The sequence below is a fragment of the Apaloderma vittatum genome, unplaced genomic scaffold, assembly GCF_000703405.1.
Source record: "Apaloderma vittatum isolate BGI_N311 unplaced genomic scaffold, ASM70340v1 scaffold6937, whole genome shotgun sequence".
NCBI lineage: Eukaryota > Metazoa > Chordata > Aves > Trogoniformes > Trogonidae > Apaloderma > Apaloderma vittatum.
This window is the reverse complement of record NW_009727739.1, coordinates 1-26,406: the sequence shown is the minus strand read 5'-3', so window position 1 is coordinate 26,406 and position 26,406 is coordinate 1. Positions and strand designations below refer to the sequence as shown.

The following is a 26,406-nucleotide window of genomic DNA, read 5'->3' as shown; positions in this document are numbered from 1 at the left end:
ATGACTGCAAAATGATATAGAATTTGTGATGGGAAAGCCATTGTTCACCTTTGTCAAATTGGCTTTATCTCTGTTAGTTTGCTGTTGCAACACACAGAAAATAGATTTGGGATTTATTTTTTATTCCCCAGAGATAGAAATAGATTTTTCCCTATTGAAGATTTGTTGTATCTTTTATTCTGGGCATTTTCTGCAGAAAGCGCTGAGCTTGAAGACTGAACATGCAATGCGCTGAACGGGAGTATGATTTGCTGCTTTAAACCTCTGCTAGCAAGACATGAAGTGAATTTTGTACCAGAATGGAATTGGTTTTCAGTCCTTGTCACGCCTTTTTCTTTCAGCCTGACATCCCCGCCGAGAATGGCTTTGTCTGTGGACTCTGCTTTGTACCGTTGGCAGCGACTGGGAGCTGCAAGTCCCTCTCAGCCTCTATCAGAATCGACACCACTGCTGTTTTCTGTAAGAGACAAACCAAAACTCAACTTAAAAAAATGGAGGATTGTGTTTCCTGGCAATGGGAGACAGTGGGAAGACTGGAAACAAGCTTCTGTGTTTTATTCTGGAAACAAGATACAGACTGCAAAATACACGTGGTTCACGTTTTTGCCCCAAAATCTCTTTGAGCAGTTTCACAGGTAAAAAATTTCATTCAATGACAAATGAGATTTAAGAACCCTCCCTGAAATTAGTGATGTTTGAAGGTGACAGGGAAGGGGAAGGAGATTCTTTTATAGTTGGCACAATATTAAATTTGGTTGATGGTTGCTTGTCACCAAAAGTCATTTGAATCGCACTCAAATGGAGGTTTAAAGGAAGGAAACACCAGGTGTGCTGAACTGATGCTGTGGCCAGCTTTCTTGTTTGAATGCTGTCACAGTTTTTTATGTCAAAATGATGTTATTTAAAAAAAAAACCTAGTCTCTGTGTTGATTGAACCTCTAAATTTTAGGAACATACAAAGACATTCACTGGATTTGTTGAGATACCTATGAAGTTCTGTAGATTTCAGAGTCTAATAGATTAATTTTTAATGGCATGCAAGTGGGGCTGTCTACCAAGGTATAAAGAGTATACAGGGTATGCAAGTGATAGACCAGGTTGCTTTCCAAATACTGGTTTGAAATTATGTACCCTCCCAAGATAATAAATGACATCAATAAGATGCCCAGGGAAATATCAGTATGATAAAAATAAATGGAATTTCTATATCCCTTAGTAGCTTTTAAATTTTCATTCTGCATTTTAAATTAAGACATCCATAATTTGACCTTCCACCTGTGGAATCCTTCATGGCTTCTTGATGGAGAGATTTCTGAAAATGTGGGGTTTTACACCCATTCTGTTACACTGGTTTGTATTTTTAAGGTGAGGTTGGTTTTTGTTCTTTTCATTTATTTATTTTATATCACACTTATTTTCAAGACTGAGGCAGTCTTGAAACTAAAGAAGTTTTAAGTTCCCAGAGACAAAACATGTTTGTAATATGTGGAGAAACGGAGGTAACTATAATATTATGAAAATGTATTTCACAAGCTCTTCTAAAGAAAAAGTTAGCGTCTCAGTTAAGCAACTGATTAATTCATTCTGGAAAAGGAAGAGGAGGGTGTAAGAGTGAAATGATTACTGTTCCTTTGATAAAAAATGGGGGATGATCATTGGGAAAAGGACGCTTTGTAATTTCTGAGTGCTTTTAATTTATTTTATGTGTTTCAGGCTGGGTAATCTTTATTTCTTCTTTCTGGCGATTCTGAACTGGTTCCAACAAGTGGAAGTCTTCCACAGAGAGATTACTATGCTGCCTCTGGTCTTGGTTCTGCTTGCCAGTATGATTAAGGATGCTATTGAAGACTATAGAAAATACCAATTTGATAAGACCATAAATTTCTCTAAAACCCGAGTATATAACACGTAAGTAAACCAAACCAATTATTTTTCCTTGTATTTGATGTGAGGCAAACTGCTCATCTGATTTTGCAGTAATTCCCTCACTGACCCTTTGGAGTACAGTAAGTTTGGAAAACCTGTTATACAAGAGTTTTGCTCCACCTACAAAAATGTCTCATTTATCTGGCTTAATTCATCTTGATATCTTTGAAGTTTTGTTTCGTATCACAGCCGCCTGTGTTGATGCACGAGCTTTCATTCCAAGTTTCCAAAGCAGCTTGCCAACACACACAACGTCCTCCCCAGGTAGCAGAAGGATCTGGAGGGAAAATGAAACGCATCCAAGTCTGGAAATGATTACTGGGGCTGTTTAACAAATTGGGGCAATGTCTGTCAGACGTTTCACACGCAAACCATTAATACAAAGATTAATTATCAGCTATGTTCAAGGTAAGCATAACCAGGAACTGAAAAAAACCCCAACTTTATAGGACTTCCAGTGAAGACAGGTGATCAAAGCAGCACTGTTTCACTTTGGAGGTGGCACAGCCCCTGCAGTGAGCTGCAGCGTTTGCTCAGCACTGACTCAGACACAATAAATATTTCCACGTGCAATTCTTATTGCAACATTTTGATTTCATCACTTTCTTTTCCAAGTACTGACTTGACTTGAGACTACGTCAGTACATAATGCAATAGATAGGAGTTTTCATTTAGAAGTTTGACAGTTAGGATCTCTTCCCTTTTTTTGCCTCTCCTTAAGCCCAGGCCACAGAGAAGAAATTACTGCAATTTGTACACATCTCATTAGCTCACCTGGAAATTAGCCCTCATCTGTGCTTACGTACTTATGTGTCGTAGTCACAGGGCCAATGGGGAGGAAGAAATGAGGGGTTGGAAGGGGTTACTGGGTGAGAGAGGGGACACTTTGGCTGTCCCAAGGCAGGAGGTCTACCAGAGGAGAAGAATCAGGCTGAGGAGGGGAAATCTAGGTAAACTGCCCTTCAGGTGCCCACGTCTATGTATAATTCTTGCCACTGCCAACCCATAGGTTTGCTTGGCTGGGAGGGGTGGAGGCTATTTGTTTTATAATCCACGATCGTGAAAACAAATAGGAGATAGAGGAAGTAAAAGAGAGAAATCCCGTCTGTAGCAAAGCTTGTAGCAATCTCCTGTTGATTTCTGGGACACGGAGCTCTGCCCATTACCTTTGAACTTCCTGGCAACTCCCAAGCTCATAAAGTGACTCTGAAACTCGTGGGAGCGAGCCATAGAAGTTGGGGGAGGGAGCCATAGAAGTTCTTAGCTTTGTGGCTGCTCTGCTCTGGATCAGAGGTGCTGGCTGTGAGCTGCCAGTCGATGCGAGGGACGGGCTCTGAACGGGACCTCCAGGCGCGCGCTGACAGGAATAACAAAACAGTCCGGATGCTTTTGCCGTACGCGAGGTGCAGTGCCGGTGCGGCTGAGTCAGGATGATACCTGTCCCTAGGCAGGGAGAGGTTGGAGTCAGAGGAGAGGCTGCCCTGGGCTTCAGACGTCTTGACTCTTCTCTCCGTCACTCGGGAGTTTATTTGGATGATTGAACTCCTTTGGCTTCGTTGCTGTTCAACTTAAAGGGTACTTTTTTTGTGGGAGAACAAGATGTCACGGAAAAGTGTTCTAGGATGCTTCTCTAGAATGATCTGGAAAAAACATTTTTTCAAGGAAACGTGCTGCCGATGTGGCGATCCGGACGCGGAAATCCAAAACGAAGAGCTGGAGAAGAGAGGAAAAGTAAAGAAAAGGAAAAAGAAAAATGAAAATAAGCGAGTGATCATCTCCAACTTGTCCTTTGGAAATAGGAAATGGAAGGAAAATCCAAACAGATACTATGACTCCAATAAAATTAAGACCAGAAAATATACCATCTTGACTTTCCTCCCTAAAAATATCTATGAGCAGCTTCATCGCTTTGCCAATATTTATTTTGTGGTCATTGCACTGCTGAATTTTGTGCCCGTGGTGAATGCTTTCCAACCAGAAGTTTCTGTGATCCCAATTTGTGTTATAATGGCCATTACAGCCATTAAGGATGCTTGGGAGGACTTTCGGCGATATAAATTAGACAAAGAAATCAATCATATGGGATGCTACATTTACAGCAGGTGGGTTCTGTTTAGCTTTTATTGCAAAGAAAAAGTTGGCTTGAGATCTTTTATCAATGGTGAGACTTTTTATTTTAAAAAATTAATGAATATGGTGGAAAATTACAGTGATTAATTGACACAGTGACTACATATTGCTGTTATTTGTTCTGACACAGGATATTTCTTTCGTTGTTGTTGTTGTTTAAACCTCATTTTCAGACTAGGAAAGTAGGTTGGAGTTTCATGGTATTGGTGTGGCTATCAGCCTCTTAGTCATGCTTTAATTGCTATAAGCACCCAAATTTCTAAGGAATTTTCAAGTGGGCTTAATTCTCTCAGTATAAGGTAACACTGACCAACATCTGTCATGGGACCTATTTGCATTTTTATATGCCAAGAAACCTCTTTAAAATGTAGCCCTTTGAACCACATTTAATTTTATACACCACACTCTAAACGTAGCTTTCAGTTGTGTTTGTTTTGCAAGGTTGTAGGTAAAATAAAACTGTAAAAATGCAGTTTAAAAATGGGAGGTAGTAATACATGCCTCTGTTCAGTCATCTCCAAATGAAATAACTGCATTTGTCTGCATTCACTTCTGCAAAACACCTCATGAGCTCTTCATTTTAGGACTTTCAGAAGTTTGAAAATTATGTTTTACTGTATCAAAACGGTTCTCTCAGCAGAAAGAAAATGGCTTCTTCCTTCAGAATAACACAACTGGGAGTCAGAAGAGCAAAACTTTCCCTCTCCATGGATGTTGTCTGTCATCCCTCAAATTAATCAACAATGTTTTATATAATGTACTCTTTCACAAGCAAGATCTTGCAGAACTCTGGCTTTTATCACACAGTGCTGTCATTTCTGTTTGTTTCTCTTGCGTATGTTTGTCAGATTTTTATTTTTGTATCCTGCTGGTTAAACAGGAAAACAATAGTTTTGCTTGTTTGGGGGCTAAACTTATCCTGACGCAGAGATAATGACTTGTCAGAAACAAAACTGCACTGGTCTCCTTGCCAACTTGTGTGAAAAAAGCAGGCATTTTTCAAGTTTCTAAGTATCACTCATTTAAGATTTCTTTCACTATGAAGCCTGTCAATAACTGTAGCTCTCTGGGTAGACAAACTTGCTCTTCTGCCTGTCTTTGAGATTGCAATCTAGTTGGATTTTTTTGGATCTTTAACCCATGAGGCAACAGATCATTGTTAACACTTGTTAAAAATGGTATAAAAGAGAGGAGGCGGTGCTGTAGGTACTAATGAATGAATCCGCGTAAGAATCTTATTTAGTTCCTCTTTACAAACATGTTAATTCATCTCTGAAAGCCTTTTACCATGGGAACATGAGAAGTAGGGAACATGATAAAACTTGTTTTGTAGAGGAGAAAAACATCCATGGTGGAATTACGACATACATTCAGATTCAAGGTATAGCCATAAGTACTTCCTTTATGCAGGAACTTGGCGTGGACTTGTCTTATAATTAGTTATCTCATCCGATAAAAAATACTTTGGTCTATGTATAAATCTCACCTAGAATCTTGTCTTTCAAAAAAGTTTTGTGGCCCAAAATGGTGATGTAGGGGAAAGGAGGATGAGAAGGACTTCAGACTAGAGCATTCCTCCTGGAAAGTGCCTGGAAAAATCATGAGTAATTACAATTGCCATCAGATCAGTAGCTACAGCTTATTATATCATGAATAATTTTAATCAGGTTTCTAAAGCGCTTTGGGAAGCTGATATTTCTTGTTCTTCTTGCTAGCTGCAAAGTCATGGAAGAGCATGTTGTCTTCTAATTTTCTTTCTTATGAATCATCTGCCATAGGCAATTTTTTAACATAGGTGAAAGTCTTTTTTCAGACCCAGCAAATTTTTGTAATCCGGTAGCACCAAAAATTCTTTTAAACATAGCAACTGATCTTCCATCCTAACATGAAAGATTACTTAGATTTTAAGAGTTGGTCTTGGAGAGTATATTGTCTTCATGTCAAATTTCAGTAGCAAGAACTCTGGTTCCCCTTCCAAAAGAAATGCAAAGAGAGATCAATTTTTTCCAAATGCTGAATGTTCTCCAAAACTTTCTTGAAGACTAGGGGAAATGCAGTAACTTTCCTTCTTTCGACACAGAGCAAGGGAAATTGAATTTAAATAGGCTGCCCTGTAAACACATTTCTTCTAATTTTCTTTTCACGGAGGTCAGCTGGAATGAGAAATCTAGTCTGCTAGTCAAATGAAGGAAAAGGCACTTCAAGTAGTGTATTTAATTGAGAAAAAGTGAGATAATTAATAGGCTTTGAAGTGTCCTGGGGAGATGTAATAACTTAGATCCTAATGTTTGAGTGTGGAGATTCTGATTTCTGAACCAAAACTTTTGGAATCAAAATAATTGTATACAAACTCTTGTGCTGTCAGAAAGAATCACACAATACCAAAAAAAAAAGAGAACAAAAAATTCAGTTGCGTTTAATTGCCTCCTGGTATTCTTTAAAGTGTGCTTTGTCTGATCCTAAATTTTCCAAGCAAGGGGACTTCCATTACTACAAAAAATGCTTATCACAATCTTTTCCATGATGCTATATTTCATTATGCCTCTTTAATTGCATTTAAATTCCTAAAGCCACCTGGTTTTATGAAGCCCTAATTAGTTATTCCTCATCCATAACATTTAATTACAATCCTCAAATACATGTGATTTTTATCATGTTCATTTTGCTAGACCCAGACACCTTTCAGTCAAGATCTGTATATAGATCCCTCTTTTCATCTTTCTTGTCAGTGAGTCCCTTCAAATCTGCTGTGGTTACTTTTCTCTGAACTCTTTCCAGTTTAAAATTAACTCACCGTCAACAGTGTAGTATACAAATGTAGTACACAAACCTGTCAGTGAATGTCAACCCAACGGTGGCTAAAAGCTGTTTTTTAATTTTCTTGAAGTTCTGTAAAGTTTAAGGAACTACGTGACGTGGAATTAATGTACAGCCTGAATCTGATATGCCCTTAGGATTAAGCTGCAGCGGTCTGTAAAGACTCCATAGCATCCGAACAGGATTTTACATCCATTTCATGCAACTTGAAGAATTAACCTTATTTTTCTTCAGTGTTTCAATAGACGTTGAGATGCAAATGCAAGGACTATGCACAGTTCAATACGGCACAGCAGCACACTTGACTGCGTGCACGTACATCAGACAGCAGCACCCATAAAAGCATTAACATTTTTTTAGCTGTTCATGTTGCTTAATTTTCAGCACCTAAACTTGGATATGAGGCAGTGACTCAGAGAAGCCTGGTTTATACTCTTTGCATCATCCTGTGGTGCTGTCAGATATCTAGGTAATTCAACAGGCACCCTAAACGAGATTATTTTTTCAATATAAAGTTCTTGTGTAATGCTTTCAGGCCCTCCGTGTGGTTTTCAAGTAGTTCCTACAAGCATCATTCTCCTCTTCCTCTGTAGGTCCACTGATGTCTGCGATACAAAAAAAATCAGGCTGTGAGTCTTTCTTTGCTTAGTGCAAGGTTTTAGAATGTTTAAAGGTTTCTGCATCACTACTAACTCTAGATTAGTCCTAGAGCAGTGATGTGCAAAGAAGGAAAAAAACCGTAGAACTCATCCCTGTGCTGCACGAAGTCAGAACTGCCAACAGCTGAAAGGCTGGAATTGACTTAAGCTGGACTCCGTGGTTGGGAAGAGAATTAAAATGTTTCAGCTGATTGAAGTTTTGTAATTAAATGTTGTTATTTAACTCCATGATAGCAATGGGGATCTGCTTGCCTCCACGTTACCATATATATAGTATGCTTAATATTTTCTTAAATTTAGGGATGCTGGGTGGTAAAGGCAAAGGCTGCCTTTCTATTTCAGCCTCCTTGATATGCTCTGACCAGCTGGACCTGCTGAAGGGAGGAGAGATTGCACTTTTTTTTGGATTTTCCCCACTTCTGGAAGAATAGCCTGTCAGTGGCCAGGGGTGCAATGTCCAACAGAGGTCTGTGGAGATAACAGAGAAGGGCAGGGAGCATGCGTGGAAACAGAAATTGACTTACTGTCATATTTTGGAGGTGAAAGAAAAAAGGCAACTCTTCTCTGGACCCCAAAACCAGCATGTATATTTTGTTCAGCATAGGGTGAACCAGCAAATTTGTGGAGTAGAAAGCAAGAAGAGAGAAAAATGCCATCCTGCCAAGGGTACAGGAAACAAAAAAAGATTTGTTGCCAATGCTTGCGTTTTTCAGCAGCATTGTTTTCACTTGTTAAAAGCCTTTTACTTCTGCTTTATTATTTTTGTTTTCTAGCAAAGCAGAGCTTTGAAGACTAGGAGCCTACTAGAGGCTTTAATGGGTTCATTTTATACACCAAAAGAAAAGAAAGAGAGTCCCACTCTACTCCCTCAGACAAAACTGCAATCAGCTTTTTGGGGTCATAGCAATATCAGTGGTGTTTAAGGAGAGGCTGGATGTGGCACTTAGTGTCATGGTCTAGTCAGTGTGATGGTGTTGGGTCTTAGGCTGGATTTGATATCTCAGAGGTATTTTCCAGCCTCAACACTTCTGTGATTCTGTGATTCTCCGAATGGTTCATGAGTTTCGTCAGCTGGAGGCTGAAGATGTCCTGAAGATCTCCAGTTCTGGCATGGCTGAAGATGCATTCCCATGGCATGGCATGAAGATTGATCAAAACATGAATTATTTCTTATAAAAATAGCAATATGACTAAGCTACAATGACTGCAGGATTATTAAGTGCTAGGACATTATTGCAACTCACTGTCCACCAGAAAAGATCCAATGCCACCACCCTGCTTAATGACAACATCATTCTCTGTGTGGGACTGCCACTGGCAGTGGGCATCCTCTGCTCTGACACACGTACAACTTTCGTATGTACTTCTGGTACTCTGGAATTTTTTTTACCTAGTTTAACTACAGAAACCCAAATTAACAGTGGGTTTTACTGAAGGAACAAAGAGTGCAAAGCTGAGGCATTCTTCAAACCTCCAGTGAGCTGAGAAAATGGCCTTAACCCTCTCAGCCACTCAGGTTTCTTACGGCACCGTGCGACTGCTTGAAACCAGTGGTACGAAAATTGTGAAGAAATAATCGGAACATTAATTCCTCTTGTGGTGAGCATGCTGGTTGTGTGGTGAAGAAACTTTTGATGTGCTGAACTGACTAAATGCTAAAAACAATTATCAAGTTTTCAACACTCAGCTGGTCCAGGCAGCAGCGTTTTGAAGTCCAAGAGCAGGGAGCTGGCAGCACTTGTCAGTCAGTGCCTATTGCTACGGCGAGGATCCTTGGTCTCTGTGGAAGAAAAATCCATAAATACATTACTAATGCTAGCACTGGTTTGTGTATTGCTTTATCAGAGCTTTCTTCAAGATCTATTACCTGCCAAGGCATTTAAAGCTGCTTCACGGAAGAGGTGCGGTGGTTTAGCAGACAGCAGCAGGTGCTAATGACGAAAGACAAAGGGTAGACAAGTGAGAACCTATGGTTTTGGCTCAGAGACCTGCAGAATCATGACCTCATGGCACTGAGTTCCATCATAACTGTCTGAATTTTTAAAGCACCATTAAAACCCGGAGAGAAGCGAGTTTCTACTGTGTGACCTCAAGAGCTACCTGGTCGTGTAAGCAGATGACTGTAGCAAAAGAGCTGATCTAGGCTGTGGCTTCCAGAAACTTGGTAAATTACTGGAAGTCCTTAGAAACTAAAGCTAATGATCAGCAGTCGTTCAGTAAGTGACCTTGGAGTTACCTGTTCACTCCAGCTGGTGCCAGGCGGAAATGTAGCAATAGCCTTTAGTTCGCAGCAGTATTAAAAAAAAATAATCGTAATAATAAATTAAAAATAAATCATAATTTACAAAACGAACACGGTAAAGTCTAAACAAATGTGTTTTCAAAATACTTTTTGCTTTTATTTCTTCATTTGGCACAGGTCCCTGTAAAACCTATACGGAGATTGAAAAAGGCAAATTAAAAAAAAACCAAAATCTCATATATGGGCATATAACACATTTATAAAGCTCTGGTACTTAAAATTCACATAAACTGGAATTGATTGCAGAATTTGAATAGTATTTTTTACAAGGTAGATGATGCTTGAGAGTAACCATTTTGAAATCTATCTTTCTAGCAAATTTACATATGATAAAGTGTAAACATTTGATTGAGTCTGTTTGTGACACTGATATTATTTTTTTTCTAAGTGTCAGAACCTTAGGACAATTTAGGGGGTGAAAGGTAGAGCAAGCAATGTCTTTACTTCAAGCTGCAAAGGATCCTGAGACAGAGCTTGCAGTAATTCAAGGAAATAAGATTCACTGAACTAATTGGTTGATACGATGCTTCTGTGCAGTAAAGATTTCTGAAGATCGTTCTGTAAGACAATCTAGGGCTCATAGGCATGCTGTGGAGTGCACATGAGAAATGACTTTTATTTAATGTCCTCTGGGGACCAGAACAATAATTTTTATTTGCTCTCATTCGCCATCCATTTTGACCCAGTTTTTGTTGGGGATTTATCTTTATCGAATGCCCAAATGTGAAACGAAACAGTTGACACAAAGTCAATAATTTATTCATGTTCCCCCGCAATCTCCAACCACCACAGGATTCTTTTTTTATGATCCTTTCTTCCCAGAAACTACTTCATAAAACCTCTTTAGTTCAGGCTTTCTGGTCAGATATGATGAGTCCAATAACTGATCTTGGCAGGCTTCACTTCAGCTGTTCGAGGCAAACGGCCTCTTTTTGTCAGCACTGTCCCCTGATGGGCAGTATCATGCTACCCATTATCCCAGGACAGCAAGGGAACACTTTTTAGGTGTGCTCTTAATAAATTGACTGGTAAAGGAGAGAAGGTGCTGAGAAACTTTTATCTTAGATCACGTTTTTGACACGCCACAGGCCTGATGCCACATGCTGTAAGTATCAAATTTGCAGCTTTCCACCTGTGGAAAATCACCATGAATTGTTTATTTATTTATTTTATAAATGCATTTGCCTTTGTTATGTGTTTCTCATCAGACCATCCTAGATTTATGATTTCTGCTGTTTATCTAGCAACCAGAGCTTGTGCCGTGAACTTTAATCACTAAAGAGAAGATGGGCAGCGTTCCCAGTTAAAGGAATCCATAAAAGGAAAGTGCTTCATTTGAAAAATTCTGTCAGGCAACAGAGCCAGTGCTGCTGTGGGGTGCTCTGGGTTCCTTATGAAGTACTTTTCTTCCTTTCATCCCTTGGTATTTCCCTCGGAAATTATAGAAAACTTTTGTGCTGTAGGAAATTGTTAATGTCTAGTCCTTTCTGGAACAGAAAATGTATTTCTTAATTCAATGCTCCTTGAGAGAGAGGGCCAGGCTGTTCTCCTGGTTGGAGGTTTGGGATTCTAGCAATTCCTGAGCTCTCGTCCCTGTGTAAGTAAGGCTGCTCCTTGGATCTAAGAGAGGTCATCTGGCTTTTCTGACTCACTGTCTCCTCTGTAATTAGTGAACAGACAGAACCTGAAGCTTTATGTGTAATGTGTGTTTCATAGGGAATTATTGAAAGAACATTAAAAATTTGTGATTTCCATGGATTATTTTTGCTAACCTGCTTTCTTCAGGCTGATGTGGAAGATGGCCAGATGGACAAGGCCTTTCTATATCATTTTACCAGCAGAAAAAAATCAGAAGTGTGTTCTGTAAACTTCAGAATTGTGCAAGAGTTGACGTACAGAAAGTTAGGATTACCCTGCAGAAGTCATAAAAAACATTGCATGCAAACTAGACTTGACATCCAGAAGACTAGAATGGCACATCCAGAAGACTAGAATGGCACATCTAGACTAAAAAGGCAAGCCATCTACTTGCTCTAAAACTGCTTCTGTACTCTCTTTTTTATGTTTTAGACAAACATATTCCAAAGTTCTACCCAGAAATTAATTGACATGGGAAGGATTCATAGCTACATAGTTGATTTGCTATATTAACATTAGTACCTACTCTGTACAGCCATAAATAATCTATACACACCTGCTTAAATACTTTTCAAATAGAAAATGATAGGGAATTTTTTATTTAAATGTGCAGCAGTATCAAATTAACTCACAACAAAGCTCTGTTCTTCAGTGTGGTCTTTTTTGTCTGCTGTTGAGCAAAAGAAGAAAGGACATGCAGCTAAGTAGAGTCAGCCAAAGAAGAAAGAAGAATGAAAAATTCAGGAATGAAAAATTCAGGACTGAAAAATTAATGTAGGAAGGAAAAATTATTGCTACTATACCGTAATTTAGTAAACACCTCACATTTGCCATTGAGGGGCTTTAACTAGGTGGGTTGTGGGGGAGTTGTGTTCTCTTTTTTTTGAATAAAAAGTGGATGTGGCTGGGAAATGCACAGAACTGAAGTGCAAGCATACCCTTTGCAGGGAGCTGTTATTGCGTGTCTTTGTGCAGATCAGGGTGTCAGCCAAGCGTGAAGGTTTTCCAGGAAGCCTCGGCGCTAACTCTCCTGTACCGAGGGCCAGGAAGGCGGGTGGGGCCTTTGGCCTGACTCCGGGGGGATGGCACGATCTGCCCTTTGAACTGCAGCAAAACACTTTATCCTGCCCCCTACTCGTGGTACAGACACTTAACTGAAAGGCAGTATTCTTCTGGCAATAGATGAGAGCCAAACGGGGCCGGTTAGCTCAGTCGGTTGGAGCATGATGCTGATAACACCAAGGTCGCGGGTTCGATCCCCATTCGGTCCCCATGTGTTTCCTGATCTAGTTGAGAGGAGTCCCTGCCCATGACAGGGAGGTTGGATTAAAATGATCTCTAAGGTCCCTTCCAGCCGAGGCCGTTCTAGGATTCCCAAAAGCCTTTTCCTGTCTGTTTGGTGAAGTACTATGAGTATTTTCCCCTCTTGCAGGGCAAGGCATAAGATGATTCAGTTATTCACATTGAAAAAAAATCCCTCTCAAAGAGTTAGGGGAACTGGGCCATTGTTGCCCGCGCAGTTTTCCCATGAAATAACTTTAATGCTTACTGTGCAATTTTCAGCTTGCTTACATGATTAAGAGCAGTTGAAGGATCAGTCATTGAAAATATAATGTCATAGGAAGTTTGCTGTTTCCTGAACCACTGAGCACTGGTTTGTTGGTGAAAAAGTAATTTCTTTCCTTTGACCCCATTGTCTCTTCCTTTTTTTTTTTTTTAGAAAAAGAAAAAAATTTAAAAAAAAATTTAGAAGCACTTTGTTTCTTACCCTGATTTTTCTGTTAAACTTGGACGTATTTTCTAATATTAAGGGGCCGTTTGTCTGCTGTTCTACTTTTTGAAGTTGTTTCTATGTGCTAAGCTGAAGGCTTTTAATTACGTTTTGGGAGTTACAAAGTGGAAAGACCTGAAGCAATCGTAATGAAGATATCACTTGGTTTCTCTTAGGATCTATATGCTGCTGTTGGAAAGTATCTGAGAAATAGTCACATAGTCAAAGCTAATATTTGGAGGTGAAATGTCTAAATTTCTTGAATAAGATACTATAGAACACCTCTTATTCTGAACAACTTCTTACCTTTTGCTGTGGAGACTATACAAGTAATTCTAGAATGAAAGAGTTGCAGTTTATCCCACCTAAAGAGATTATTTGAATGTGACATATGGTTAGGTGACATTATGAGTCTTGATTATTTATTTCTAGCTGTTGTGCTGTGTCTTTAGAAAAAAAAATACAGCAATGTACCACCACCCCCTTCTTTCTTTTTTTGAAGCCCCACTAAGCAGGAGGCCTGCTTTCCTACCAGAACTCTTCACCCATGACATGTTTTTAATGCAACAGGGAAGAACATGCTTACGTGGAGAAGTGCTGGAAGGACGTGAGGGTGGGGGACTTTGTGCAGCTGCAGTGCAACGAGACCATCCCGGCGGATATCCTCCTGCTGCACTCCTCCGATCAGAGCGGCATCTGTCACCTGGAAACCGCCAACCTCGACGGGGAGACCAACCTCAAGCAAAGACGAGTCGTGATGGGCTTCTCCGGCCACGTAAGTCTGCTGAGAACGCAGCCAGCATGGGGCTGAGTCCCTTCGCACACCAGTTCCAGCCGTGAAGCACCCCGGGTTCCAATGGGCTCGTTGTGCTCGTATGGCTACGGAAATGTTTTGCCGTTGGTCCTAAAGACCAGTATGGAAAGCAACAGTTGGTCCTGAAAGATCTTTGTTGTTCTGGCACGGGGATGACTGTATAAAAAGGAAGATTAGGGGGGAAAAAAAACCAAAACAAAACAAAACACCAAAGCACAAATTGGCTACTTAAATAGGAAAAATGAAAACGTTGCATTTGTGTCACTTGATAGTTTTCACATTAGATATTGTAGTTTCTGTTTCGGAGGAAAACGGAGCATTCTGCTGTCGTACAGAATGCAAATTTTCATCTCGGCCATTTATAGTAAGAGGAAGTCTCTTCAAATTAGAAAATCCCCGCGTATCAAATTATGCCTATTCACGGTCATATTTTTCTTTAGACTTTGAGATTTTGAGCTAAAAATAAACCTATAATAAATACCATATGCACAGGTTTTAGGGTGCTGACTTCTTCCTTGTTCTTTGAGCTTTGTTTAGTTTTGTAATTTATGTGCTGTGTGTAACTTCCTTAATTGTGTCTATAAAGGGTGACTTTTTAAGGAGGGAGGAAATAAGTATGAACATACATTCTTTGTTTTAGGATATGCTGAGGAACATTAAATTCACCTACCTGTAAAAGACACAGAGAGAGAAGAATTATGTTTTCCTTTTTATGCTGTTTTTTAACTTGAATTTTCAAATGTAAAATTATTATCATCAAAGAAAAAAAATAGCGAAGAATCGTCTTCTCCCCTTTTCTAGCTAGAAGCGTATTAGTTTTCTTTGTTATTGACGTGCAGTCCAGTGCCTTTTGCATTTTCCTGTTCTCCTGTTGTAGCAATGTTTCTAGCAAAACCAAATATGTACTGACTTTCCTGATGAATTTACTGAGTTGAACAAGATTCAGTGGATATGAATCCGTATCTATTTAAAGAGATTCTAAAAATATTCAGCCACGTGGGTCAGAAGGTATACAAAATGCCCTTGTATTCATCACGCTTTTATACTTTCTCCAGCATCTTTTTTAGATCAGATTTTCCACTGGCTTGTACTAAGATATTATATTTTAATTTAAATACATATATACATATTGTTCAGAAATAAAAGAACAGGAGAGAGAAAATAATGTAACAATTAAAGTACAGTAAGGAAAATAATTGAGGCTTGAGGACTGGCAGTGTAAGGAAATCTTCTTGCTGTCTGGCAAAGTTTTTGGGATTTCCAGTGAAGCATTTTCAGGATTTGCAGTTTCTGAAGGAGTCTAATCTCTGAAAGTCTCTCTTGCTGTAGAAGAAGGTAGAGAGGCCCAGCAGCAGACTTCATTTCCAGCTTTCCTAATGGGAGGAGTTTAGACTAAAATGAGTTCCAGTTCTTTTGAAGATTTTATGGTACGGCAATTATTGTTCTCATTTCTCGCATCCCATTTTTATTACATTTCCTCAATCTAAAACCAAAATTTTTTCTCCTTTTTTTCACTGAGAAAAACCCACGACTTAGGGCAGTTGAGTACCTCCCATGATGCTTGCTTGCTGGACACCTTCCTGCACTCCAAACTCGAGCCCGTCTCCTTGAACGTGGCAGAAGTCAAGCAAAACCATGTGTCTCAGTTCAGGTCCAAGCTCTTTTTGACGGAGTACTTACCCTGAAGAGCTCTGTCTTGTTTTGCCTCTCTCAGCAATTTGGTCTTAGACTACGGCCTCCCCTCTTTTGGGTTTGTTTGTTCATTTGGTTGTTGGGTTTGGGGTTTTTTTACCATTATTATTGCTTTTAATCTTATTTGAATACGATATGTTTGTTTTATGATTATACCATCCTGGCCAGTAACATAACTCTTCTAACATATTTTTAAATCCTGGTAAATCCTGAAATTAATTTAATGTTATCTTGCTTTTTTTTGCAGGCTGGTTTCCATTCATGAATAATTTGAACTATTTGTTACATTCACTTTAAGACAAATGTTTTCACTAATTGGCATGTGTGATGCCTTGTCCAATACACAGCATTTTGTCCATTTAATTTAACTAGTTGTTAATCCAAGAGAGGGAAATCTCAGATCCTTACTCAGCCCCTCTGAAGCTTTGCTTCAGGCTGAACCAGCTCAATTCCCTCTGCTTCTCCTCGTGCAGCAAGTACTGCAGCACCCAACTATCCTGGTCACTGACGTTTAGTTTCTCTTGGAGTTTATCATTTTGAGTACTCATTGCATTTACCACTCATTCAGTGTGTTTTCTCTTGCAGAATACTTTGTTTGAACCTGAATTATTCCAAAACACCATCGTCTGTGAAATGCCTAACAATGATCTCAATAAATTCAAAGGGTACATGTAAGTATTTGTTATCCAGAAATGCATTTTGGGTCTGAGCTTTAATATTTCTACTGGAGGAAAAAGGAACGTATTTTGCAGAAGCTGATGAATGTCACTATTATCTATTCCTGGATTCAGAAATCAATATAAAATGTAGACTGGAATCTGTGTTTTGAGGCAAGGCAGAACTAAGGCTTGACATCGAATTTGCACTTTTTTCATGCTGTTTTCACAAGGCTTCAGTTCTTTTCAAAGTTCAGATGTAAGCTCATTTGCATTTGAGCTGTGGGCTGGGTTAGGCTAGATGTTAAATCTAAATCCTTTCTCATGTTTAAAGATATTCAGCTGCATGGCTCTAGTTTCTTCATGTTTACGGCCACAGGGAAAAGGCATGTGGGATCTAACAAACAAATCAGATTTTCTTCTTACAGTTAGAAAAAAGCAAGCAAACAAGAAAAATTATACTGAACCAATGTTTTAAACTAGTCTAAAAAAATGCTTTTGTGTATGTAAACCTATGTATGTCAGGAAAAAGCCACATACTCTGTTCTTTATGTTCTCTTTTCATTAAATAATTCTGGCACAGGCATAACAGGGAAATTTATCCTAGTGAATTCAATGGATTTAAGCCTAATCCCTGTCTGTACGGGCAATTTGTTGGCATGCTTCATGCCCTAAAATTCTCTTAGCCCCCAACACAGGACAGCTGTTTCACAAGACCCTATTCGGAGCAGTCGTTGGTCCATGCAAATTCCCAACACCACACCAGAGAATCGTCCAAAATACCTGCTGCCCCAGACAGTGCTCTATCTGGTCTTGAGAATTTATGCCCTGGAAGAATGACAACTCTAATAGCAATGCCATTACCCTTCTACTGTGAGATCTTAAAAGGGGAAAAGAGGTCAAGTTTGTATTGATCGCAGGCTGCGGTTGCTGGCTTTGTGGACCGCTGGGTATAACTGGAATTGAAGCAATCCTTCCAGTTAGCTGGCTGTAATGTGGCACAAGGGCACTGAGATTATAGAAATGCAACTCCTATGTCACAAGAAAACATATACAAATACACACCCTTAGGACCTGATTTCGGAATCTTCAAATCTCTGCTGAAAGTCTGATGACATTTTGGAAATGCCTGCTACCTCACCTGCTTCGTGGAATATGGAGTTAGCTGCCTTTCTCTCCCCACTTCATGGGTGAAAGAATTTGCCAGTGAAAGCTACCAGCACTCAGTGGAGTTTCTGACTTGGGTCTGCTGTTATATGAGCTATTGAGCTAAATTACTTGGAGCACATTACATTTTTCTCCAAGAACCCTTAATAAATTATTGAGATTCTCTTGCCTTGCTGTAAAATGGTAGCAGTACTCTCTCTGCTCAAAATTATAAGAAAGAATTTGATGACATCCACCTGACATGCCTGGCCAGAGTGAATTCTGTTCAAGCGGATGCAAGAAGGCTTCTATTAAATGAGTTGACCAAGGCTTAATCTAGCTTCCCAGAAAAACAAGTTTCTGGCATCTTTTTTTTTTTACAGTTCTACCAGCTGTAGGTTGATGGCACCTAAACCTTTTTGTTTAGTTTGATGTTATGTAATCACGGGCGCAGGACTGTACTTAGCCCTGAGAGAGCACCTAACCTTGCTCTCCATTTAAGTGACACTACAATTTACTGGTAAATGCAATGCCAGATATCAAACAGGATGTAGGAAAAGGTATATATTCTGAAAAAAATCTATTGTGATATTTACATAACAAATCTAGATGGAGTGACTGATGTGAAAACTGTCAGCTTTTGTAAAGATCTCAGGAGGAGTCTACCAGGGTATTTAATAAAAACTGTGAGCAAAAGTAGTTTTAAGCTTTCGTTTCCAGAGGCAAGTAACAAATTGCCTGCCTGATGGAGCACTGACCTTATAGTTTCCGTTAAGTTTTCATCGGGCTGTTCTGCTAGCAGAAAGAGCTGGTGTGTGATAGGACACCTTCAGCCAGGATGAAGGGTCTTCTGCCCAGCCTGAGAGTGAGGAAGAGACCCTCAGCCTAGAGACTGTTCCACCAAACCGAGGTTCATGAAGATGACTTTGGTGACTGACAGAGAGACAGAGGCCCTTGCAGGGTGCAGATGTATTCTTCTGAACTTCTACCAGCAGGCAAACCCTGCTCAGCTTTCTAAAATCATTGTGTCTGAATGAAGTCACGTAATGTATCTTGGCTTCATTTATGAGATATTGAATCTGCCAGATAAGGCACCAAGTGAAAGCCAGTCTTTCTCTGTATTGACACTGGGAGACGCACACCATGAGAGCAGTCTTTAAAAGGAGATACTTGCACTTCTCTGTAATTTCTTACTGGAGTTTTTGTTGGAGCTGAGGGAAATGCAAGCAAAATGAGGCTCATTCCTATAACTTCCTTCACAGTTTTCTGATTTCATCTTGAAACAGACACATGTACAAAGGCATTGCTTTCTTTTGTTTTCTTTCTTCTAGGGAGCAGCCAAATCATGAGCGGATTGGTTTTAACATTGAAAGCCTCTTGCTCCGTGGATGTACAATCAGAAATACTGAGGCTGCAATAGGAATTGTTATATATGCAGGTAAGATGTACTTTCTGTCTAGGTAAACACAGAATTTCCCTGTAAATGCCCTATAGTAAATATGTATAGTCTAATACTGCATCGCAATATGGTATTTTCTTTTAAGAACTGGTAGTGCATGGCAGAATTATGTAACTTTTTCAAGTAAAGGTATTACTCAGCCATCTCTAAAGCCAGCAAGTCCCATGCTGAGTCTCTGGCAAGTGACCATATTCCCATACATGTCAAATATCTTGTTATCTTTGCAGCATCTTGCAAAAATATGCAGACAAGTAAAAAATTGCTAAGGTGAGTTTAAATCTCAGCTCTGCAGCTCTAATTATAATACTAATTCTATCTGGCATAAAATCTACACAGCTGCCCTAAGGGAGGTCTCCCTGGCTCCTTAGGGTGGAAATTGATGCAGCTGAAGATCTACCCAGAAAAAAAAAAAAATCATCACAAAGCCAAGCTGTGCTAGTGCCAGCACACAGGAGGCAGTGACAGCAGCAGCTGGAGGTGACAGAAAAGGCGGCAGGAGCACAGGTTTATGCTGACATAGACATAGTGTGTCCATGCAACCATGAATTTCAGGCAGCAGAGACGTGAACCAAGCAAGACAGTGTCAGTGCCCAGATCAAACGCAGCAGTGCCAGGTTCAGCAGTGGGTCAGTTCATCTTTTTCTCAGAATTTTTACCTTTAGAGTGTTAACACTGCTTTCACTCGATGAGCATGATTTATCGCCGGCTTTGCCAGATGTGCCCTCTTCTGCTTCAAATACAGCATATCAACTACCCTCTTAATCTGTAGATTAAGTAAAAGTCAATTTAAACACAACACTTGATCCCATTATTGGTTATTTTTATCTTTCCAGTGTAGTCATGTAGTTGTGTAGCAACAAGGGGTTCAAGGCTGAGCCACCAAAGAGAAAATATAGAGGTTACCATCTTTGCAAGAGACATTTATCTTAGACTAATCTCCACAATCCAGATTATTTTGCCTGACGCCCAATCATTTTGTATTACTACTGCAGAAGTGGACTTTAAATAATTCTACCTTCCATGTATTTCCAAAATAGCCTTCGCTTTGTGGGTCTTTCATTGCCCGTCTCTCTGAACACCACGTGTGAACATGGTGCCTACCAGACAGAGGAGAACCAGAACCACAGTCATCACTTTTTTTTTTTTTTTAAGTAGTTACTCTGTAAATATCTCTGTAGGGATCATTGCCTATGGAATTAATTTACCTTCCCTTCTCCTGCTAGGTTTCTTATTTTTCTTCTCTTTAGCCAAAATTTCCCAGCGTGTTTCTTTCACCACCAGCACAGATCCTAATGTTGCTTTAAAGTCATTCTCAAGGTACTAAGTCTTCAATTCAATTTCCACCTGACATCTTCTTGTTAATGTCAGTATAAAAGTTTATTCTTTTTCCTCTAAAATTAGACTTGCTTGAACCAGTACCAGCTTAATTTCTAGGGTTCCCTGATAGATTATATACTCTGGTTTCTAATCATGGTCTGGGACCTCTTCTGAACAGTCAAGACCAGTCACATAATAAGATGGCACATGCACCACTTTTATAACTCTATTACTCCTCAGACTTGCTTTCTAATGGAAGCCCTTGTGAAGAGCACAGCGATCACTTAACGTGATTGTCTAGCCTGTGCAGGTCTCATCTGACCCAAATCTGGTTAGACTTTTCATGGCTACCCAAACCGTTCTACACAAAGCAATAACGCTAATGCACAAAAACCTCATTACAGAGCGACAGTCCATGGAGTTTTCTCATTGTGATAGGGGCAGCAGCAAGAATCATATGCTTTTCAAATAATAAAGCACCAGAATAAGGTTTTTAAAAAGTCCATCAGCATCCAGAAACAGAGAGATAAGGTCCTAGTGGGGTGGTAGGTGAGGTGCTGTGTTGCACAGCATACAAAGCTGTGAGAGACAGAGGAGAACAAAGTCATTCCTTCCTTATTTCCAATATTCTACTTCTTGCGAAGTGGTACCTGTATCACAGATGCATCGTTTTCCTGTTGGTCAGCTGAAGTGGAAGGGAATGATAAAGCTGATACTTAGAAAGCGATCTCTTCTCATTTTCCTGAAAAATATCCACCATTTCCTTGAGGGTTTTCTAGGAGGGATTAGAGGGTTTTATCTTCTTTTGTTTTCAACACAAAATGCTCCATTAGGCCTGACATAAAAAGAAAGTGGGGAGCAAGATTCACACAGCTGCTAGAGGAGTCGAAGCAAAAGCAGCGCTTCTTCTTCTGTGAAGCTTCATGGTTAGAGCATTTGTTCACCGAAGGGAAGGCTTGGGTATTGTTTGTGGTTCTGCGTATGTGGGAGCAAACACACATCTCTTGCTTCACAAGTTGTACCCTGAGTACCTGACGGTGTGGGAGGAACAGGTATGTGCAGAGACGCAAACTGGAAAGGCAGGAGCACTTGTACTATAAGCTGGTCCCACCGACGAAGCTCCAGGTTGTGTAAATAATTGCACACTCCTTGAAACAGGAAGCCAGGAGTCCCAGCTCTTGGGTGGATGTCCTGAACATAAGGCTGGAGAGTAATTTCCTCTCTCGCTCTCTGCCTCAATTAATAACCTTTGATGTATGTTTGGAGTTAATCCAGCAGGTGTGATTGAATCGCACCTAACTTCCAGCTTCTGGTTCAAACCACTTCCCTAGAGAAAGCCAAAAGGTAGCTTGGAAGACAGCCCCTCTCATCATGCATGTACAAATAGGAACTAAATACAAGCTGGGTCTATGTTTTCAGGGAAAAGAACTGTAGAAATAAACATAAAAATACCATTTAATGTAGCAACAGATGGTATCCAGATATCTCAATTGTGGAGCAACAGTTTGGATAACATTAATAGAATAGAAAAAGCAATTTCTGCTTCTTGGCTCCTTATAACACTCCTCTTTTTCTGTTACAAATATACTAGCTCAATTCTAACTCAGTAAATTCTAAGGATTGGGTGGGTTTTTTATTTCTTGTCCTACTGTTTTGTTAGCACTTTACAACCACACAATGAAAGACTAAATAACATTAGCGTCTTTCACTGTTGGATCTGACATGTTGGATTTTATTTAATTTAATACATTAAATGTATCTAGTGGCTTTTATATAGCTGCTGAAAAATACCCAAATGCAGGTTTCAGGAATATGTATAGCACCAAATCAAGTTGTGTATAGAATACAAAACTGTAATATTCCTGTTCTTCTTCTTTTTATTCTCAAGGAGATTTGGCTTTAGAACATTGATGTAAACCTCGTGATCCTACTGAATCTGCTGTCTTTGTGAAAGCAAAACGTGTATAACAGCTGAAATCTGTAATATAACAGAGATCTTTCATAAACCTCTCGATTTAGTCTCTGATATGTTGGGTTATTCAGTCACATGAGAAGATGGGCAATAAAATTACTGAATGAAAGTTGAGTCAAATCAACATTAGCCATCAGCATCCTGCTTTCATTTTGTGAGAGAAATACCATTTAAAACAGCCAAGCTACAAAATATTATGTAAGTATGATGATACTCATTTGTGTTTTGAAGGTCATGAAACTAAGGCCATGTTAAATAACAACGGTCCTCGTTACAAGCGCAGCAAGATAGAGCGACGGATGAATACGGATATTTTCGTATGTGTGGGACTCCTGTTCGTGATGTGTCTTGTTGGAGCTGTAGGTATGAAGCACTGGCAAAAATCTTCTTCTGTTTCATTGGATTGTCTAAACGGTGGTTAAAACTGATCTTAAGAGATGTGAGATCTAGAGCTAAATGCTCCTGAGTTCTTTAAGCTTCGTATTCTTTCCAATAAACAAATTAAATTGGCAAATATGAAAAATTCAGATGGAAGAAAACTCATTCATGGCTATAAACATTTCATCTAAAACCCATCTCCACTGTGATAAAACATTTGTAAAACAAGGGAAAGCCGTTAGGTTAGTGCATTAAAGGCATCGGTACTTGCTAACCAAGATCTGCGCTGGAGTGGATGTTTGTTCCTTGTGTATAACAACAAAAGGAAAATATTGCAGCTCTACCTTCACTTCAGTATCATCTTCCTCTAATACATTCAGGAATGATGCTAGCCAGAGCTACCCAAATTACAGTCCATGAGCTGCACATGACTAAGTCATCCAGTTTGTAGTCTCCACATCTTCCTTCCTTCTCAAAAGTCACTTTACAGCAGGCTGCAAGAAGGTGTCGTTGTTACATAGGAAAAACCTGCATTTCCTAGCAGGAAAGGTGAGTTAAAACCTCCACGACCACTCATTTCTTACTTGCAGATCAATTATATACATGTGAGCTCAGCATGTACTTTACATTCCCCAGTAGTTTTACAGCATTGCTCAGGAACTGTTCTTTTTAATGATTGCAGCAGTCCGTATCTGCAAATTTTAGAAACTCAATCACCTTACTGCTCCGCGTGTTTCAATACTGCATGTGATTCCTGCAGGGCATGGCATTTGGACTGGAAACTTCTCAAAGCATCCACCTTATGATGTCCCAGATGAGAATGGCAATTTTCTACCTCCTGTTCTCGCTGGTTTCTACATGTTCTTGACAATGATAATCCTGCTGCAGGTAAAAGACAAAAACCTCTGCTACCTCTAAGGAATAAGCTATTCAAAACTGACTATAATCACTAACAAACAATTAATGTCAACTAATAGCTGCGCAGTACCGTCTTAATCCTATTTGAAAATACTGCTAGGAGTGTTGCAAATCATCCAGGTGTGGAATAATATATCTTCTCTTTTTTTCTTTTTTTTTTTTACATCTTTCCATCCTCCTGTCCTTCCTTCCTGTAGATTTTTCTTTCTTGCTGTTGCAACCCCACAAGGACATAGGAAAGAAGGGCATTATATTTTTAAATAACTCCAGAATCACTAGCCTATGCAATAAAGAGGATGTTTACATCCAAGTGTCAGCTTTTTTTCTTCTGTCTGTGCCCAGAATTCCAAAAAAAGGATGCCACTCAGTATCTCGGGAAAAGAGTGAAACAAAAATCATTTTTGCCAATGGGGAATAATAACTAGGTATGGTTCAGCTGGTTTAGGAAAGAAGCTCAATTGAAAGTAGGATACCTGTATATCTGAGTCTGATTAAGCCTAATTGGGAGAGAACATTTCACAGGATGGGGAACAAAGTCACATTTACTTTCCATATTTCTTGCTGTAACTGCTGAGAGCTAAGTGGACAGACTTTCTTTAATATGAATGAAATGTGAAGACAACTGTCATAGCTGCTCAGAGATTCTTTGGGGGACTATTCTTGGCTATTGAAACAGAATATTTGCACATCTTAAGAATTCATTGTTATTTCAGGGCAGGGAAGATAGCAGGTGGGAAATGTTGTGTGCAAAGTAAGTAATTGCTTGTGGAAGTTTTTTACATTAAGAGTTAGTCTCTGCTAGTGCATCCTTTCAGAGTTTCAGGAGGGTAAGAACAAGCATGCTCCTCCACCCAGAAAATGTGCTTTGCAAGAGCATCCTCTGAAAGCCCTACCTTTGCATTTGGTATTTTGTCACTTATCGTCCCTGTTTATCTGTCGTTGTTATGTGTGTGGCGTACTTTTTTCTCCCCTGAACTATTATTATTCAGTCTTGCAATACGTCTCTAGGAAAAACTGTTCCTCCACAGTTACTCCTAACTGTGCCAGGACACTGTTGACAGAAAGCAGTGAGACTTGCCTCACCCCTCACTGAGAATTTAAACTCTCTTTCAGGTTTTAATCCCCATTTCTCTTTATGTGTCCATTGAGTTAGTCAAGTTGGGCCAAGTCTTCTTAATTCACAATGACCTTGACCTCTATGATGAAGAGGCAGATTTGCCCATACAGTGCCGTGCCCTAAATATTACCGAAGATCTTGGACAAATCCAGTACATCTTCTCAGACAAAACCGGGACACTAACAGAAAACAAAATGGTATTCCGACGCTGTACTGTTGATGGGATTGAGTTTTCACATCAGGAAAATGGTGAGAGATGCTTTTTTTATACTTGCTTTTCTCTCTGAACAACAAAATGTTATTAATTTAAACATTAATATTTAAATCTACCTAGCCCTCTGACCGAATGTAGAGCTTTGTGGATTTGTCTCTGTTTTGCTAGGGACTCCTGTTACGGGGATTCATGAAAGTGAAGGTGTTTGAAATGATTCAGAAGTCAGATGGGAAAGGATTTTGAGTTCCCTCTGCAGGCATCTCAGGCATCTCAGGCTTTGCCCTGCATTCAGTACCCACTCGAGAGTACGAAGAGAACATTTCTTCTTTCATTTCTAAATGAATGTCAGCCAACCTTTTATAAGCTCTATATACTGAGCTTTATAAGCTTTACAAGTTTTATAAGCTTTATAAACTGAGATTACTTAGTAATTAAACTCAGTGGGTCCAAAAGTAATTACCATCATCTTCTGTGTGGTATGAAAGGCACAGCTACACATTTTTTTGAGTCGACCCTAGCTGCAGTCTGTGTCTGAAGTCTCCTGGCATTCAATGCTCTGAATCTGAGGGGTTGGCTCAGTCTCAGTCTTGGTCGCTACTTCCTCTCTCTCTCCACAGCATGAGGGATTTTATTAAGCTGGCACGCGGCTGCCAAAATGATGTTTGTGTTCTGTGACTGAAAACATTAGCGAATTTGTGAATTTCCATATTTCACTCTCCTGTTCTAGTCAACTGCAAAATGCAGCTAACGGGACCATGCATTAGCAGAAGTCCATAGAAGTGACTGATTGCTTTGATAATGCATTTTGGTTTTCTCACCATAATAAACACTGGAGAGTGGGAGCTGCCAGAAACTGAAGTGGATAGTGAAGTTTTTCAGGTGCTGGCTTTTGAGATGTTTTGGTTTTGGTTTAGTTTGTTTCAGTTTTTTTTAAGCAAGCAAGAAATTCCTCCCGGGCAATGCGAAAAAAGAGAGTAAGGAGGTAAGATTTTGTTTTCTCTTTTTACAGCCAGGCGCCTGGAAACACACAAAGAGATGGATTTAGATGAGGAGGACTTTGCAAAACTTCAACGCTTCACTCTTCCTCCCATGAACACTGAGAGACCAGTCGCTTATAAGCAGAGGACTGTGAGACCTTTAAGGAGATGCCAGAGCGCTAGGGCTCATTTTCAGGGCCATACAAGGAACAGGTCCCTCGGTCGTCGTGACAGCAACCAGTCTCAAGTGGCATTCAGCAGCACCATTGTGAGTACGACAGGCCGAGCTAACACATTTTAAGTTCTCCTTTCTGATGTGTTTTGCGACGGGAAGCCAACAGGAGGTGGACGGGAGAAATCCAAGCCCTGGTGGAGCCAAGGGAGGGAAGGGAAGGCAAAGTGTTGGGGTCCTCACGTGGGGTGTGCAGGCTCCACTCCAGGAGGGTTCGGCAATCCGGGTCCTTGTGTCAAAGACTGCAGCAGAGGACGGGGGAGCACAGGAG

At 39.9% G+C, this 26,406-nt stretch overlaps 1 protein-coding gene across 1 annotated transcript; it reads left to right on the top strand.

Moving 5' to 3' along the window:
• Nucleotides 1-360: 360 nt before the first annotated feature.
• On the top strand, nt 361-26,171 carry LOC104277202 (probable phospholipid-transporting ATPase VB; the record flags this gene model as incomplete). The annotated part of the gene is made up of 9 exons (XM_009873776.1): nt 361-635; nt 1,714-1,908; nt 13,814-14,018; nt 16,335-16,420; nt 18,883-18,989; nt 22,531-22,662; nt 23,438-23,565; nt 24,709-24,961; nt 25,936-26,171. Coding segments are annotated over exons 1-9 (1,617 nt in total), but the record flags the coding sequence as incomplete, so codon positions are not given.
• Nucleotides 26,172-26,406: the final 235 nt, after the last annotated feature.